At 35.0% G+C, this 13,128-nt stretch overlaps 1 protein-coding gene across 1 annotated transcript in view; it reads left to right on the top strand.

The window, feature by feature from the left end:
• Nucleotides 1–13,128, top strand: part of SLC15A5 (solute carrier family 15 member 5) — an 89,091-nt gene that overhangs the window by 60,497 nt on the left and 15,466 nt on the right. The window contains exon 7 of the mRNA XM_032253753.1: nt 726–857. Within this exon, the coding sequence (XP_032109644.1) occupies nt 726–857 (132 nt within the window). The remainder of the gene's footprint in view (nt 1–725; nt 858–13,128) is intronic.

The following is a 13,128-nucleotide window of genomic DNA, read 5'->3' as shown; positions in this document are numbered from 1 at the left end:
ATATTAAGGGCTTTGTACAGTGCCTGCACAAGTAGGAGCTACTCAGTTTGATAAGATTAATATTGTTAAAAAAAATCCTTATTCAGGACCTACAAGTCAGCATTATACTAAGCACTTTACATGTAGTATTGCAGGTAAGTGTCCCAACACCTCCGTGAGTGAAGAATGATATTATTCCCATTTCACAGAGTAGGGTATTGAGGCTTGAAAAGTTTAAGTCACTTACCTAAAATCACAGAGATAGTAGGTAACTGACATGGTATTTTGACACTATCTTATCTAACTCCAGAGCCCATGCCCTTAATTTTGATACAAATTTTATGTAATATAAGTTTTCTATAAGGAACCTAATGAATTACACAGAATCGCAGAATTAATAGATTGTCATGATGTTATCTAATACAGGCCATCCCTCAATCCAAAATTTATCAGAAATATTCAATTTGGAGTAAAATTAGGTTGAATATATTAGGGGACTCAACTACTAAGTAATCAAATTCTCCTTGTAGCTGGGTCAAGGTATATTTTGTCGTATTTTATTCCTTGAAGACATCTGTAAATTGTATCACAGTATAGCTTACTATAGTAACCTTAACGAAGTCCAACCCAAATTTTGACTGTGTCAGTAAATTTTCTTTGATATACAATCAACATCAATTTCAACAGTATCTATGGAAGTGTTTTCGGGAGAATGTTCTAAATTCTGACCTCTCTTTTTCTCTCAGTCTCTGTAATATCATACAGATTTGTTCCAAGCACCGTCAGAGGAACCTCCATGAATTTTCTGACACTGTTCAATGGATTTGGCTGTTTCACAGGGGCACTGCTGGTGGAGTTGGTATATCTCATCTCAGAAGGTAAAAACAGGTTCATGGCATGCTTATATACATTGATTTGATGACCAGGGAACTGGGAGACCAACCCTTAAGAGAGGGGCTTTGCCAGTGCAGTCTTCTTTTTTTAATTGATCCACTTTTGCAATTAAGATAGAATTAAGATAGGGAATACACTCTTGCTGTATTCATTAATTTTTGGGAATTGTTTTTCTTTTGATAGGAGGAGGTAATTACAGAATGTCACTTCTCATGAGACACTGTCTGCTGTCCTTAGTGTATTTTAAAACAAACTGGTCATTATATCCTTATTAGATCTTTCACTGAGGCCATATTCATTAATGCCTCACAGCTGTCATAGACAGGTCTCAGAAAAAGCAAGACCTGTGTAAACACAGGGCATAGGGTACCTAAATGATCTTTTTTTTTCTCATAATTTGCCATAGTTTTTATCTATGCAAACAAAGAGAAAGTGTGAGTTGAATAATGAATGATATTTGAAAATTTTCCCAATAGAGATTTTGGTCAGAAAAAACAACTAATCTGAAAAATTCAAATATTATTTGAAATACCGAAGTACCTACTAAAGCAAGTATTAGACTAAAGCAAATATTAACGAACTACTGTTTGGTTGCATGTCTCGATAAAAACAACAACCAGACAGGATGACAATAATGATTAGCCATCACAGTGAAATGACTTTGTCTGTATTTTAAATCTGGACTTTGGAAATTTTGTTCTAAATGCCAATATAGCTTTAATTTAATTTTAATTTACTTTTGCTTATTTAATGGAAATAATCACAAGTGTATTCTCTACTTTCAAAAACACTTATAGTTGTGCACTTAAAATGATGTAAGGAAAGTGTTAGTTTATGTTATCTTGTAACAAACAAATTTAATTTACGTGCTTTCAAACTATGGAAAAAATCAACTTCTATGAAGGAGACACTCTTTTTAACACTAAATCTCCACTCAAAAAATATTTATCAAGGACCCAATTTGTTCCAAGCACCACACTGGGCACTGGTGATACCATGGCAAGCAAAATAAACACTTGCAAGCCCTCAGGAAATTTCCAGGGGTACAAGGAAGCAATGAAATTTAAAGTGAAAAAGCCAATGGTATATATAGTAGCAAAGTTCTTGGGAAGAAACCTATTAATCCTTGATTGATGACTGACAAGATCAAACTCTACCCTTTTCTTAGTTATCTGTGAAAAATAAGGTAAAGCGTGTGTTGAATATGTACTAGGCCGTGTACTACATGGAATTGTGTGAGATATGGTCCAGTTCTCAAAGAAATCAAATTGAAACTGCCATACTAACTGTGTGAACTGTGGCAAGTTGCTGACTTCTCTAGTACTCAGATTCTTTGTACATAAACTAGAAACAAAGCACTGACATTAAGATTTTGTAAGATAACCTTGAAAAGTCTTACCTATATTCACACCTGAAACATTTTCAGTGTTGAACATGTTTCCTTTCTTTACATTGCTCAGCAAAGATATGTCCAAAAATTTGCTAAAACAGAATTTCTAGAATCAAATCACATTTGACATATACATGAAGACCTGCAAAGTCAAATATTACTACCAGTTTATCTTTTATACAAATGTAAATTTTTCATAGGCATGCTTAAGCAACTTACCCAGAGTTAGACCAAACAGCCTAGGTTAATTTTTCCCCAAGACTACCCTCACTTTAGATACTAGCCACAAGTTTGGAAGTTCCTAGAGCTGTCATCACCTCTGACGAGCTGCCTATAAATGTGGGGGCCCCACAGACTCTCTCAGTTATGATAATTTGCTAGAATAATTCACAGAACGTAGAAAAGTATAATACTTATGATTACAGTTTATTATAGCAAAACAATACAAATCAGAATGAGCTAAAGGGAGAGGCACATGGAGCAAAGTCTCGGAGGTTTCCGAAAGTGGAGCTTCTTTCATCCTCAGGGATGCACTACCCATTGGACACATCAATGTGTGATGATATAAGAATAATGCCAACCAGGAGAGCTCACCTGAGCTTCATGCCCAACGTTTCTATTGAGACTTGATCACATAGGCACTATTGATTGAATCATTGTGAGCTCAATCTCCATCCTCCTTCTGCTCCACAGAAGTTGGGCTGGTATACGTGGCTCAAAGCTCAAAGTCTGATCATGTGGTTGGTCTTCCTGGCTGGCCACTCTCCATTCTGAGTCATCTCATTACCATAAATTACCTGTGGGCCCTCTCCATTCTGAGTTGCCTCATTAGCATAAACTATCAGATGGGAACTGAGGGTCCCACCATAAATAACAGACATTCTATAGACTGCCTCCACATATTAGTCCAGGCAAAATTTTTAATCATATAACTATTCTTACAAAAGCATTTCACTGAAAATCTACATTTTTATTGAAAATCTGTTTAGTATGGTAGGAGCTTTTATGAATTATTGTTAATTATTACAGCAACTTTATATTGTTATTCTTATTTTTTAAATGTAACAATTAAGGCAGAAAAAATACAGTCAAGTTCTCTAGTCATCACAGCTGGTAGCTGACAGAAATTTAATCCTCTTAGCATTCTGAAACCAATTCCAACATTGATTTCAATACACCAAGCAACTTGTAGGAATCCCCAGATGTAAGGGTTTTTAAGGACATTTGTTACTTTTGCAATATAAACTCCTTTGATGGAGGTCTGTATAATATCAATAATATTCTAGACATAGAACAAAGATGGAGAAACAAAAGTTTATGTAATTTTGGCACAATTTGGTGCCCATGAAAGGAAATTTATCAAGGACATATGGTGAGGGCATCCTAGCAAGATGGGTTCTGGGGTGGGGCACTTTCTCAACTGTGCTCAAGAGAACACCATTTAAATTACCGCTAATCAATTTAAGCTACTTCTTCTTTTAAGTGTATTCTTTCCAGTTTATAATAATAGTGTGCTATATCAAATTATATCCCAATAAATTAGAATCATATAGTTGAATATTACATTAGATCTCAACTAGTCTAACACTGTACCAAAAATAGAAGACGTAGTAACATAATCTAGTGGCCAGAAAGATTCTCTACTTTGAGAAAAAACCCGGGTGTACCCATCTATTGATTACCATGTTCTACAGAGTAAGTCTGATTTTCCATTCACATAGCAGGTCTTCAAACATTTGATACATACTTGGAGAAATAATATGGCATAGTGGTTAAGAGAATAGATTCTGGAGTCAGACTACCTGAATCTGAATCCAGGTACTCTAGCTATGTGTTCTCAGTTTCTATTTCAGTAATGATAATAAATAATTTGTTATGTTGTTCTGAAGATTAAGTAATTAATATGCACAGTAAATGTTCAATAAAGATTGCAATCATGATCCCTTCTATTTTACACACAAACCACCCCAGTCTTTTCATATTGCAAGATTCCTTGATTTTTCACTATCAAGGCCCCTCCATCTATTAAACATACAACAACTTGTCAGATCTTTCTTAAAATATGGCTTCAAAAATTGAACATAATATGGGTACAATCAGGGTACAAGATGGGTACAACCAGGATAAGTATGTTACTTTTATCAACCTGGACTCTCTCTCTCTCTGAATGCCAACAGAGATTTTGTTGACCTTTTCATAATTCCGTCCTGCTTATGGTCAATTAAAACTTGAAATCTTTTTTTAATTTTCAGGAGTTGCTTTCAGTTCAGTTCTATTCATCACAGTTCTTTTTTTCTAATTAAATGCAGCACTTTATTTTTATCTTTAATAAATGTCAACCCATCATACTAAGTAATAGACATTTATGAAAATTGATTCTGTGCCATCTAGGGAATTACTAATCGTTACTTCTTTACTTGCTTTGTGTCATCTGCAAATTTGGTAAGCAAGTTCCTAGACTTCTTCCAGGTAATTGATAAAGTTTTTGAATTGGACAGGACAGAAAAAAAAGTCTTACAGAAAATTCCTAGACCTCATTGCAAGTTAATGACAATCCATTAATCCTCTCCTTTTCGACATAATCAGTTCCCAATTCACCTAATTACTATCATTCAGCCCACATACTTCTCCATCATTCACTAAATGACATCACAGGAGACTTTTCATACATTTTTCTGGAAAGAGGATAAGTATCTCTTTGTGGCAGTCCCTTTAGCCGTCAGAATAGTATTCCTCAATGAAAGAAATGAGGTTCATTTAGATGATCTGGCTATAATAATCCTATACTGGTGTAATAAATAAAGGCCCTAAAAGAGAGTGATGATAGCATGGTTTTGGGTAGGTCAGTATCTCTCTAAAACTGTTTTTTCTTAATTAAAAAAAGGAAATTGTACTTCACTTTTCTCAGAGAAGATGAAAGAATAAAATTAAATATTTGAAAATTTCGATGCCAGAGATTATTTTTAAATATAAAATTGTCATATATTATAATTGTCCACTTGGCTAAAAACAAGATCAGTCCACTCAAACAATCAGACCAATTTTTTTGGCAGAAGTGACTGTAATGAAACAAACACTCTAATTATATATTTAGGCACCCTACATCCTTCAGCATTTCATTTAGTATATAGGATATTTTCAACCTTTAAGGATTCATGTCAGCTGAGCATGTGTGCGTGTGAGTGTGTGAGAGTGTTAGTATACGACTGGAAAAGAAGATCAGCTATCACAGTCTTCCAGTCTCCAAGCTGCATTAGTCATTTTTAGCACCATGATGGAGAATGGTGTGAATGCGGTAAATTCAAAAGATTTCTCAAAACTTGACTGTGCAGACAGATAACTGCTAGAGTGACATTTTCAGTACAAGTGAGAAAACTGATCCTTCTGGGATCTCTAACTCTGAGTGCTTTAAAGGAGAAGATACAAGACTAAACCCATCCTCCTACACTAATCATTTCAGGAATAGTTTATCTAAAAGTAGCAATGCTAATATAAGGGAATGAAGAAGTCAGTCAAGCTGCTTATTTCGACTCTATCCCATTAGCAACAAGATCAATTTCCTCGCACTCATAAATTGGAACTTACCTTTTCACAAAAATAACAACACAGGATTCAGTAAAAAATGACATCTTAATTATGGACATGCAGGTGACTGAAAGATCTAAAGCAAAAGATTTAAGAGAAAAAAAGGATAATTGGGCAGAATCAAGAGGTCAATTGGTAAATCTCTTTGTCCCTACAAGTTCTTTCTCCTCAAACTTCAGGAAAGGGGCAAAGAATGTATCTGTTTAATTTCCATCAGGATTATTTTAATTAAAAATGAGATCTCCTAAAAGACTCATTTAAATATCTATGATTATTGAGGCCACTGACAGTTATGTCAGCATGAATCACTGAGTTGCTTTTGAAACAGGAATTTGCAGTTGCAGTAAATTTGAAAGAAAATATTTATGCATCTGGAAAAGTATTCCAACTGCATTTCATGGGCTCATGCCTACTATCTAAGAGATATGCTCCTTCAAAATCAGATCTATGCCTCAGGTCCAACTTCATATGAGATTACAGATTTTTAGATCCAGAGGAAAAAATAAGTGACCTACTGCTATAATTCACCCTTAGCCAGGCCCATATTCTACTAGTCAAAAGGTTTAGTGCCAGTGTTCCTGCAGCTAAGTCAGCAGGGCCCCAGCAACTTTCACAGGCAAACCCTGTTCATGGTCCTCAGTCAGAATTAGGTGCAAAGCCCCTCTCATACAATGGTTTTATGCATTTCAGATACAATTTATTCTATATCCTTAACCTTTTACTCCACAGAAACCCCCGATGCTGCACAGAGGACTTTGAGTTTATAAAAGCATCAGGAAAGAGCCAGCTTTAGACTGTGGAAAGCAACTGTCCATTGCTATTGGCTCATGAGAGGTAGAAAAGGCAGACATTTGAGTCAGATGAACCTGAATTCAAACTCAGGTCAGCTCTTAATGAGCTCCTAGATCTGAGCTCATTAGCTAACCATACTAAGTCCTGGTTTCTCCTTCTCTAAAATGGAGTCTGTTTCTCTTTCTAGTCTTCACTAGTAACTTATCTTTCAAGCTTTTCACAAGGACCAGAAGAAATAGATAAAAACCACCAGCTAAATGTAGGTGGACAAAAATATGATTTTTTATAAAAAATAATGATATCTTAATTTAAGTGGGACCTCAACATCTTCCAAGTGGACTAAATGTATTGTAGAATGATGATTTTGTATGTCACTTAATTCTCCAGCAAAGAATAGATTCCATATTTGCACAGTTCAGTTGTCCCGTTCAACTCCAATTCCAGGTGGAGATTGGGAGGAGATGAAATTACAAAGTGCTCTGAGGTTTTTCTTGGCCTCATGGACCCATGTAATTAATGGAGCCTCCTATGCATGACAAACTTATAAGTCTAGGTAGAATTAGAGACACATGCACATGCACACTAGGAGTACCTGGAAATGGTCTTGAAGCTGAAACTAGACAGATGGTACAATTTAGCTTAATAAGCATAGGAATGAAGTATTTCTGATAGAGACCACATGTATCAAGGCCCATAAATAGAGAATTGATAGGTGCATAAGAGGAACCCAGAGAAAGCCATTAAGCTGCAAATATTCAAAATAAATGAAGAAATGGCATGAAGTAATGTTGGAGAGTTAGATAGGGGCACAAAATCACGTGGGACCTTTGGCTACAGGGATTTTATTTTTACTTGAACGTTAAAAGAATGATAACATCCCAAACACCAATGATCTATTGGTGTCTTAGGAAGATCATTATGGATGCAGTATGATTTTGAGGGAAGAAAGAATAATTTGGGAGAAACAAGAAGGTATAATTGAAGTAATCCAGGTAAGTCTGGAATAGTAATGAACTAGAGAGGAAGTAGGCAGATGGAGCTAAGTGAATGGATATAAGCTATATTTTAGGTGTAGAATCAGTGTCTTAGTGATGGTTTTGAGAAAGGAGATATTATGGTGCAAGAGAGAGGAGGTACTATCAGGAAAGCATCCCAGGTTCTGCCAGGAGCTACTGAGTGGGCAAAAAAATCCATTTACTAAATTGAAAAGACTGGAAAAAGAATAGACTTGAAAATTTGGCATCCATTTGCTTTTCAACACATTGTTTGACATACCTTGAGACATCCAAATAGAAATATCTGGAGGCCAGGAAAAAAAAAAGTATTTGTTAAATATATAACTATGAAACTCTGTGGCACAAAAATAACATTTGAAACCATGGAAGTAAATGAAATTACCTAGTGTGAGTATTAAGAATGAAGAGAAAAAGGAGCCTCAACATTAGAGGTTGGATGGAAAAGAAGTAGTTTGCCACAGAAAATACATAGCAGCCAGAGAGCTAGGAGGAGGGAATTATGTATGTACATATACACACGTATTTCTGAGACACATTTGAGTGTATTTTTCTGATAAGAATGCCTGGGGTAAATGGAGAAGTTAAAAATGGAAGAGAAAGAAGAGAGAATTGATGGAGCTAATGCCTTGAGGAAAGGAATGGCGGACTTGGTCAGGGACAACACAGAGAACTCGGCTTCTTTTCGGAAGGTGGATACTTCTTTCCTGCACTGAAAAAGAAGAGAGACGATAGGCACAGGTGCACACAGTTGTATAGTTCTGATACTGGAACTATCCTGGAGCCTTCCTTTGGCACCCCCCATTTTTTTAATGAGGTATGCAGCAAGCCATGTGTGAGAGCAAAGAGAATAGTATGAGAATGGGGAGTAGGAGGAGCAAGGATTATGAAATTATTACGAAGATAAATATTGATTTAGAAGACAAGTGTTAAGATTGCTGGTGGTGGCCAGGCATGGTGGTTCACACCTGTAATCCCAGCACTTTGAGAGGCCGAGGTGGGCAGATCACCTGAGGTCAGGAGTTCGACACCAGCCTGGCCAACATGGTAGAATCCCTCTCTACTGAAAATACAAAAATTAGCCAGGTGTGGTGGTGTGCACCTGTAATACCTGCTACTCGAGAAGATGAGACTGGAGAATTGCTTGAACCCAGGAAGCGGAGATTGCAGTGAGCCAAGATCATGCCACTGCACTCCAGCCAGGGCAACAAGAGTGAGACTGTCTTAAAAAAAAAAAAAAGAAAAAAAAAAGATTGCTGGTTGTTGAAGGCCCAATTGATGCTGGTGATCATGAAGAGGGATCCCAAACTACCTAAAGCTTGAATTTGCCCAGTGATATTCAGAAGCTCAATGCACGTGTAAGTATGTCTGATAGATTTTTAAATAGTCTAAAGAGCACAAGACACAGGATGAAAGGCACAAAGTCTACTATTAAAGTAATTTGGGGTAAAAGTCTAGTTTCCTCCAAATATGCAAATTATAAGAAAGGCTTTCTTCTAAAATTAAGAAATTAGTATATCTACACTATTAGGTTAGTAGAGTTGCAAATGAAGAAAAGACTGTCCAAATAAGCAGATAATGGGCAAAAATCGGTGTTGTTATATCCATGAAATTATTTAAATTCAATATTTCACTATTTTAAATAACCCCACTTACAAATTGATTTATTAGTTCAGTCACAAATACATATTGGGTTCCTACTATGTGCAAGCACTGGCTAGATACTGAATTAATAATACCAAGTCTGATGTTTAATTAACAAGAAGAACTTATAGAAATATTTGACACTCAAATTAATATCAGATATATTCATTTGATTAATGCTATTACAATTACAGTTCATAGCTAATGGCATTATCGCGCTATTATCACAAAGCATTACCTCTCTTCTAAAACTCATTTCCATGATAATTCATTGAAATCATCATGAGAACACACTATCTTGATGAGTTTTTACCTCCCAATGCTCTTCAAGAGGATGAACTCATCCTTCTAAGAAAGCTGGTAATGCCAAATATCACCCATGCCGGTTCTTTCTGCAGTTCAGGTGAACAATGCCTAGCAATTTCTCTACAATTTTGAAAGACACAGTTTTCCTTCCTGGAAACAGCAACCTGACTTCATTTTTATCCACAATTCCCAAGATCTAGAAATGCAAATTAAAGTCGTCATGCAGGCATTATTATCTAAAGCAAAGTATTGCGCATGTGCAGATCTGAGGCCCAATCTCAGTTCATCAATTCATTCAACAAATATGTATTCTGTCCCTTTTCCATGACTTTAGGCAAACAGTTCAGCTGCTCTGTGCCTTTGTTTCCTTGTTTGTAAATTGAGGGCAATAATAATTTGAGTCATTATTAGATAAATATGAAAAATTGGTAGAAAAGTCAAAGTTAGAATACAGTTGGTACGTATTATTTCCTTCAGGTATCATGAAAATTAATGTGTTTTAAAAATTAACTCAGGTAGGAGAGCTATGAATCTCAAATGAAGCATTTAAATCAGGTTACTGAAAGGAGGAAGGGAAGAAATTAACATTTATTAAGTGTCAGTTATATGCAGACCTTGCTATATGCATTTCACAAAGATATTATTTCATTAAATCTTCACAACAATTCTTTGGAGGTAGGTATTTGTAGCCCCATCATATATAAGAGGAAAATGAGCTCAGAAAGTTGCATAAATTGTCCAAATCACATAGCAATGGTGGATTCCGGATTCCAAAGCTCTTGTTACATCCACCCTGGAGACAGACTGTTACATCTTTTTAATTGCACCCTTTTTCGCTCCCAAGCAAAAAGCACATAGTGAAGTAGAAGGCTGCCTCAAATAAAGCAGAGTACAAAATCCACTTCAGTTTTGTCTCAACAATTTTGGACTTTTGCTAAAACACCAGCACTGCAAAATAACAAAAAAATCTAATGAAGTCTGAGGGAAATAATTGCTCACTGACTCCAACTATCTTTTGAAGAGATTCCAAAAGGCACATTTTAAGATTTTCATAGTTCCATTACATTCAAAATGAAACAGTAGTTCGTAAAAAGGGAAAATATTGCATCTTTCTCCAAAGAGAAATAACAGAAATCTGCCTTGAATCAAAAGCATTGTGCTATAGCACTTAATACCACGTATACTTGAAGTATCTGGTAAAGCTGTGATTTCAGTAGGATATGGAGTGACATATCGCTGAAGTGAGTGAATCTTAGGGTGCAGAACTGATTCATTTCTGTCATTTGGGGTACTGTAATTTCTAGAATAATAGCTTAGGACAGTTTTATAAATAGCAAATACCTTCCAAGCTACACTATCAAGGCTGCTAATAACAAGCCTGCTCTTCAGAACTTCAACTGCTGAAGAGTTCGTGGTGATAGAAAGCCACCCCTTTCTGTTTTTTTATAATTAACCAGAAATGATTTTTGGAAGTCAAATTTTTCCAGTATGTTTGAGAAATTGGTGTTAAAACACTTTTTTTTTCTTTTTTGCTGTAAAGGTAATATATAATCAAATAAATCCAAACAATAAAGGAGAAAAAAAAAAGACTTTGAGACTACGATGGCCATACTGCTATTTGAGTAAATTTTCTTCCAAATTTTCCTATTTGTGCATATGTGTAGGTATTAAATTTATATGTGCATACATAGATTTTAAATAAAATTAGAGTTTGAACAGAACTTGCTGAATGCTCAACCAATACCTTTGTATAAAGTCTCTGCTTTCTTCCTTCAAATAATATTGTGAGCATATGTCTATGTCATTTGGAGTTTTTTAAAAACCTCACTTGTGGTATTATATATTTCATTGCATACACACATACACACATATATGTGTATTATATATGTATATCGTGTGTGTGTGTGTGTGTGTGTGTGTGTGTGTGTGTGTATACCTTTCCCTCCTTAAGAAATATTTAGGTTGTTTCTAATTTTTCTTGCTATAAATATTACTAAGGTAAGCGTTCTTTTCTATAATCATTAAGTACATGACTTATTTCCTCCTTAGAGTAGAATCCTGGAAATGGGATTATTCCTTCAATGAGGATAAATATTTTAAAGACCATTGAGAATTAAAGCAAAACTGATTTCTAAAAGACTGCATCAATTATATGGCCATTGTGACATGACAATACTTGTCTCAAGATATTAATCTCAGCCCTAAGCATAATATTTGATCTTTGTCTCTCTGATGGGAAAATGCCATTGCTACTTTAATTTGTATTTTTTAGAGTGTAAAATTGAAATGTTTATAGGACATTTTTCTCTTTTCTCTTTTGTGATGTGCTTAGTCATATTCTTGGCCTATTTTTCTTTTGGTCTTTTTTTGTCAGTTTATATATGCTCATTATACTTTAAGAATATTATGATTTGTGTCATAGTTATCGCTAGTATTTTCCCGGTTTTAACTCAACATTTTATTTTATAGATAAATTTATTTTATACAAGTTTTGCTGCTATGTGTAATCAAATCTGATGATTAATTTCATTGCATTTATCTCAGGTGATAGAATTTTAATGGTTTCACATTTTGGACTAATTTTATTATTCATGTGGATTTCATTTTGGTTCTACTAAAGGAAATATTTACTTGCTTCAAATAAGCAACATTCACAAGAGAATTTAATATCCATTGTGAAAAGTTGGTTAAACCTTAAATATTTCACAATCATATGGTAAGTGAAATGAAACTAATCAGTTTTACATATTTTAACATATTCTTAGGTGGTCTTGGGACTGTTTCAGGGCTTTCAATCTTGTTTCTTTCAGTTGCCTCTTTATTTTAGCTTATTATCACACTCCTTTTAATTATTATAATAACTTTAGGATATATAGTTTATATCACCTATTACTAATCATACTTTTCTTTTTGGTTATTCTTTATTTATGAAAACCATATTCTCCATGGCTTATACTTCTAGACGAATTTCACATTTTTATTATTTTTTTGCCTTTTATTTTTTGAGACAGTGTCTCACTCTATTGCCTAGGTTGGAGTGCTGAAACTTCTGCCTTCCCAGTTAAAGGAATTCTTGTGCCTTGGCCTCCAACTAGCTGGGATTACAGGCATCTGCCACCACGCCAGGCTAACATTTGTATTTTTAGTAGAGATGGGGTTTCACCACGCCAGCCAGGCTGGTCTCAAACTCCTGACCTCAAGTGATGAGCCCGCCTCGGCCTCCCAAAGTGCTGAAATTACAGGCATGAGCCACTGCAACCCGTCCCCCAATCCTATTTTTATTTTAAAAATGAGTAAAACTTGTATGTTAATTTTCGAAAAATTGAAGTTTTTACAATAGATAGTGGTCCATGCAAGTATATAACATACTTTTTAAATTTAGTATTTCAAAGTTGAGTTCAGTAAGTTTATTTCTTCATATTTATCCTGAACATTTCTTGTTGAAATTATCATAAACATTTTACACATTTTTCCTCTTTGTGATTTGAACTGAATCATTTTCCCTCATTTACAACTCACTGAGGT

This window comes from Sapajus apella, unplaced genomic scaffold (assembly GCF_009761245.1).
Source record: "Sapajus apella isolate SASKATOON/1434 unplaced genomic scaffold, GSC_monkey_1.0 scaffold84, whole genome shotgun sequence".
Lineage (NCBI taxonomy): Eukaryota > Metazoa > Chordata > Mammalia > Primates > Cebidae > Sapajus > Sapajus apella.
This window is presented reverse-complemented; position numbering and strand designations above follow the sequence as displayed.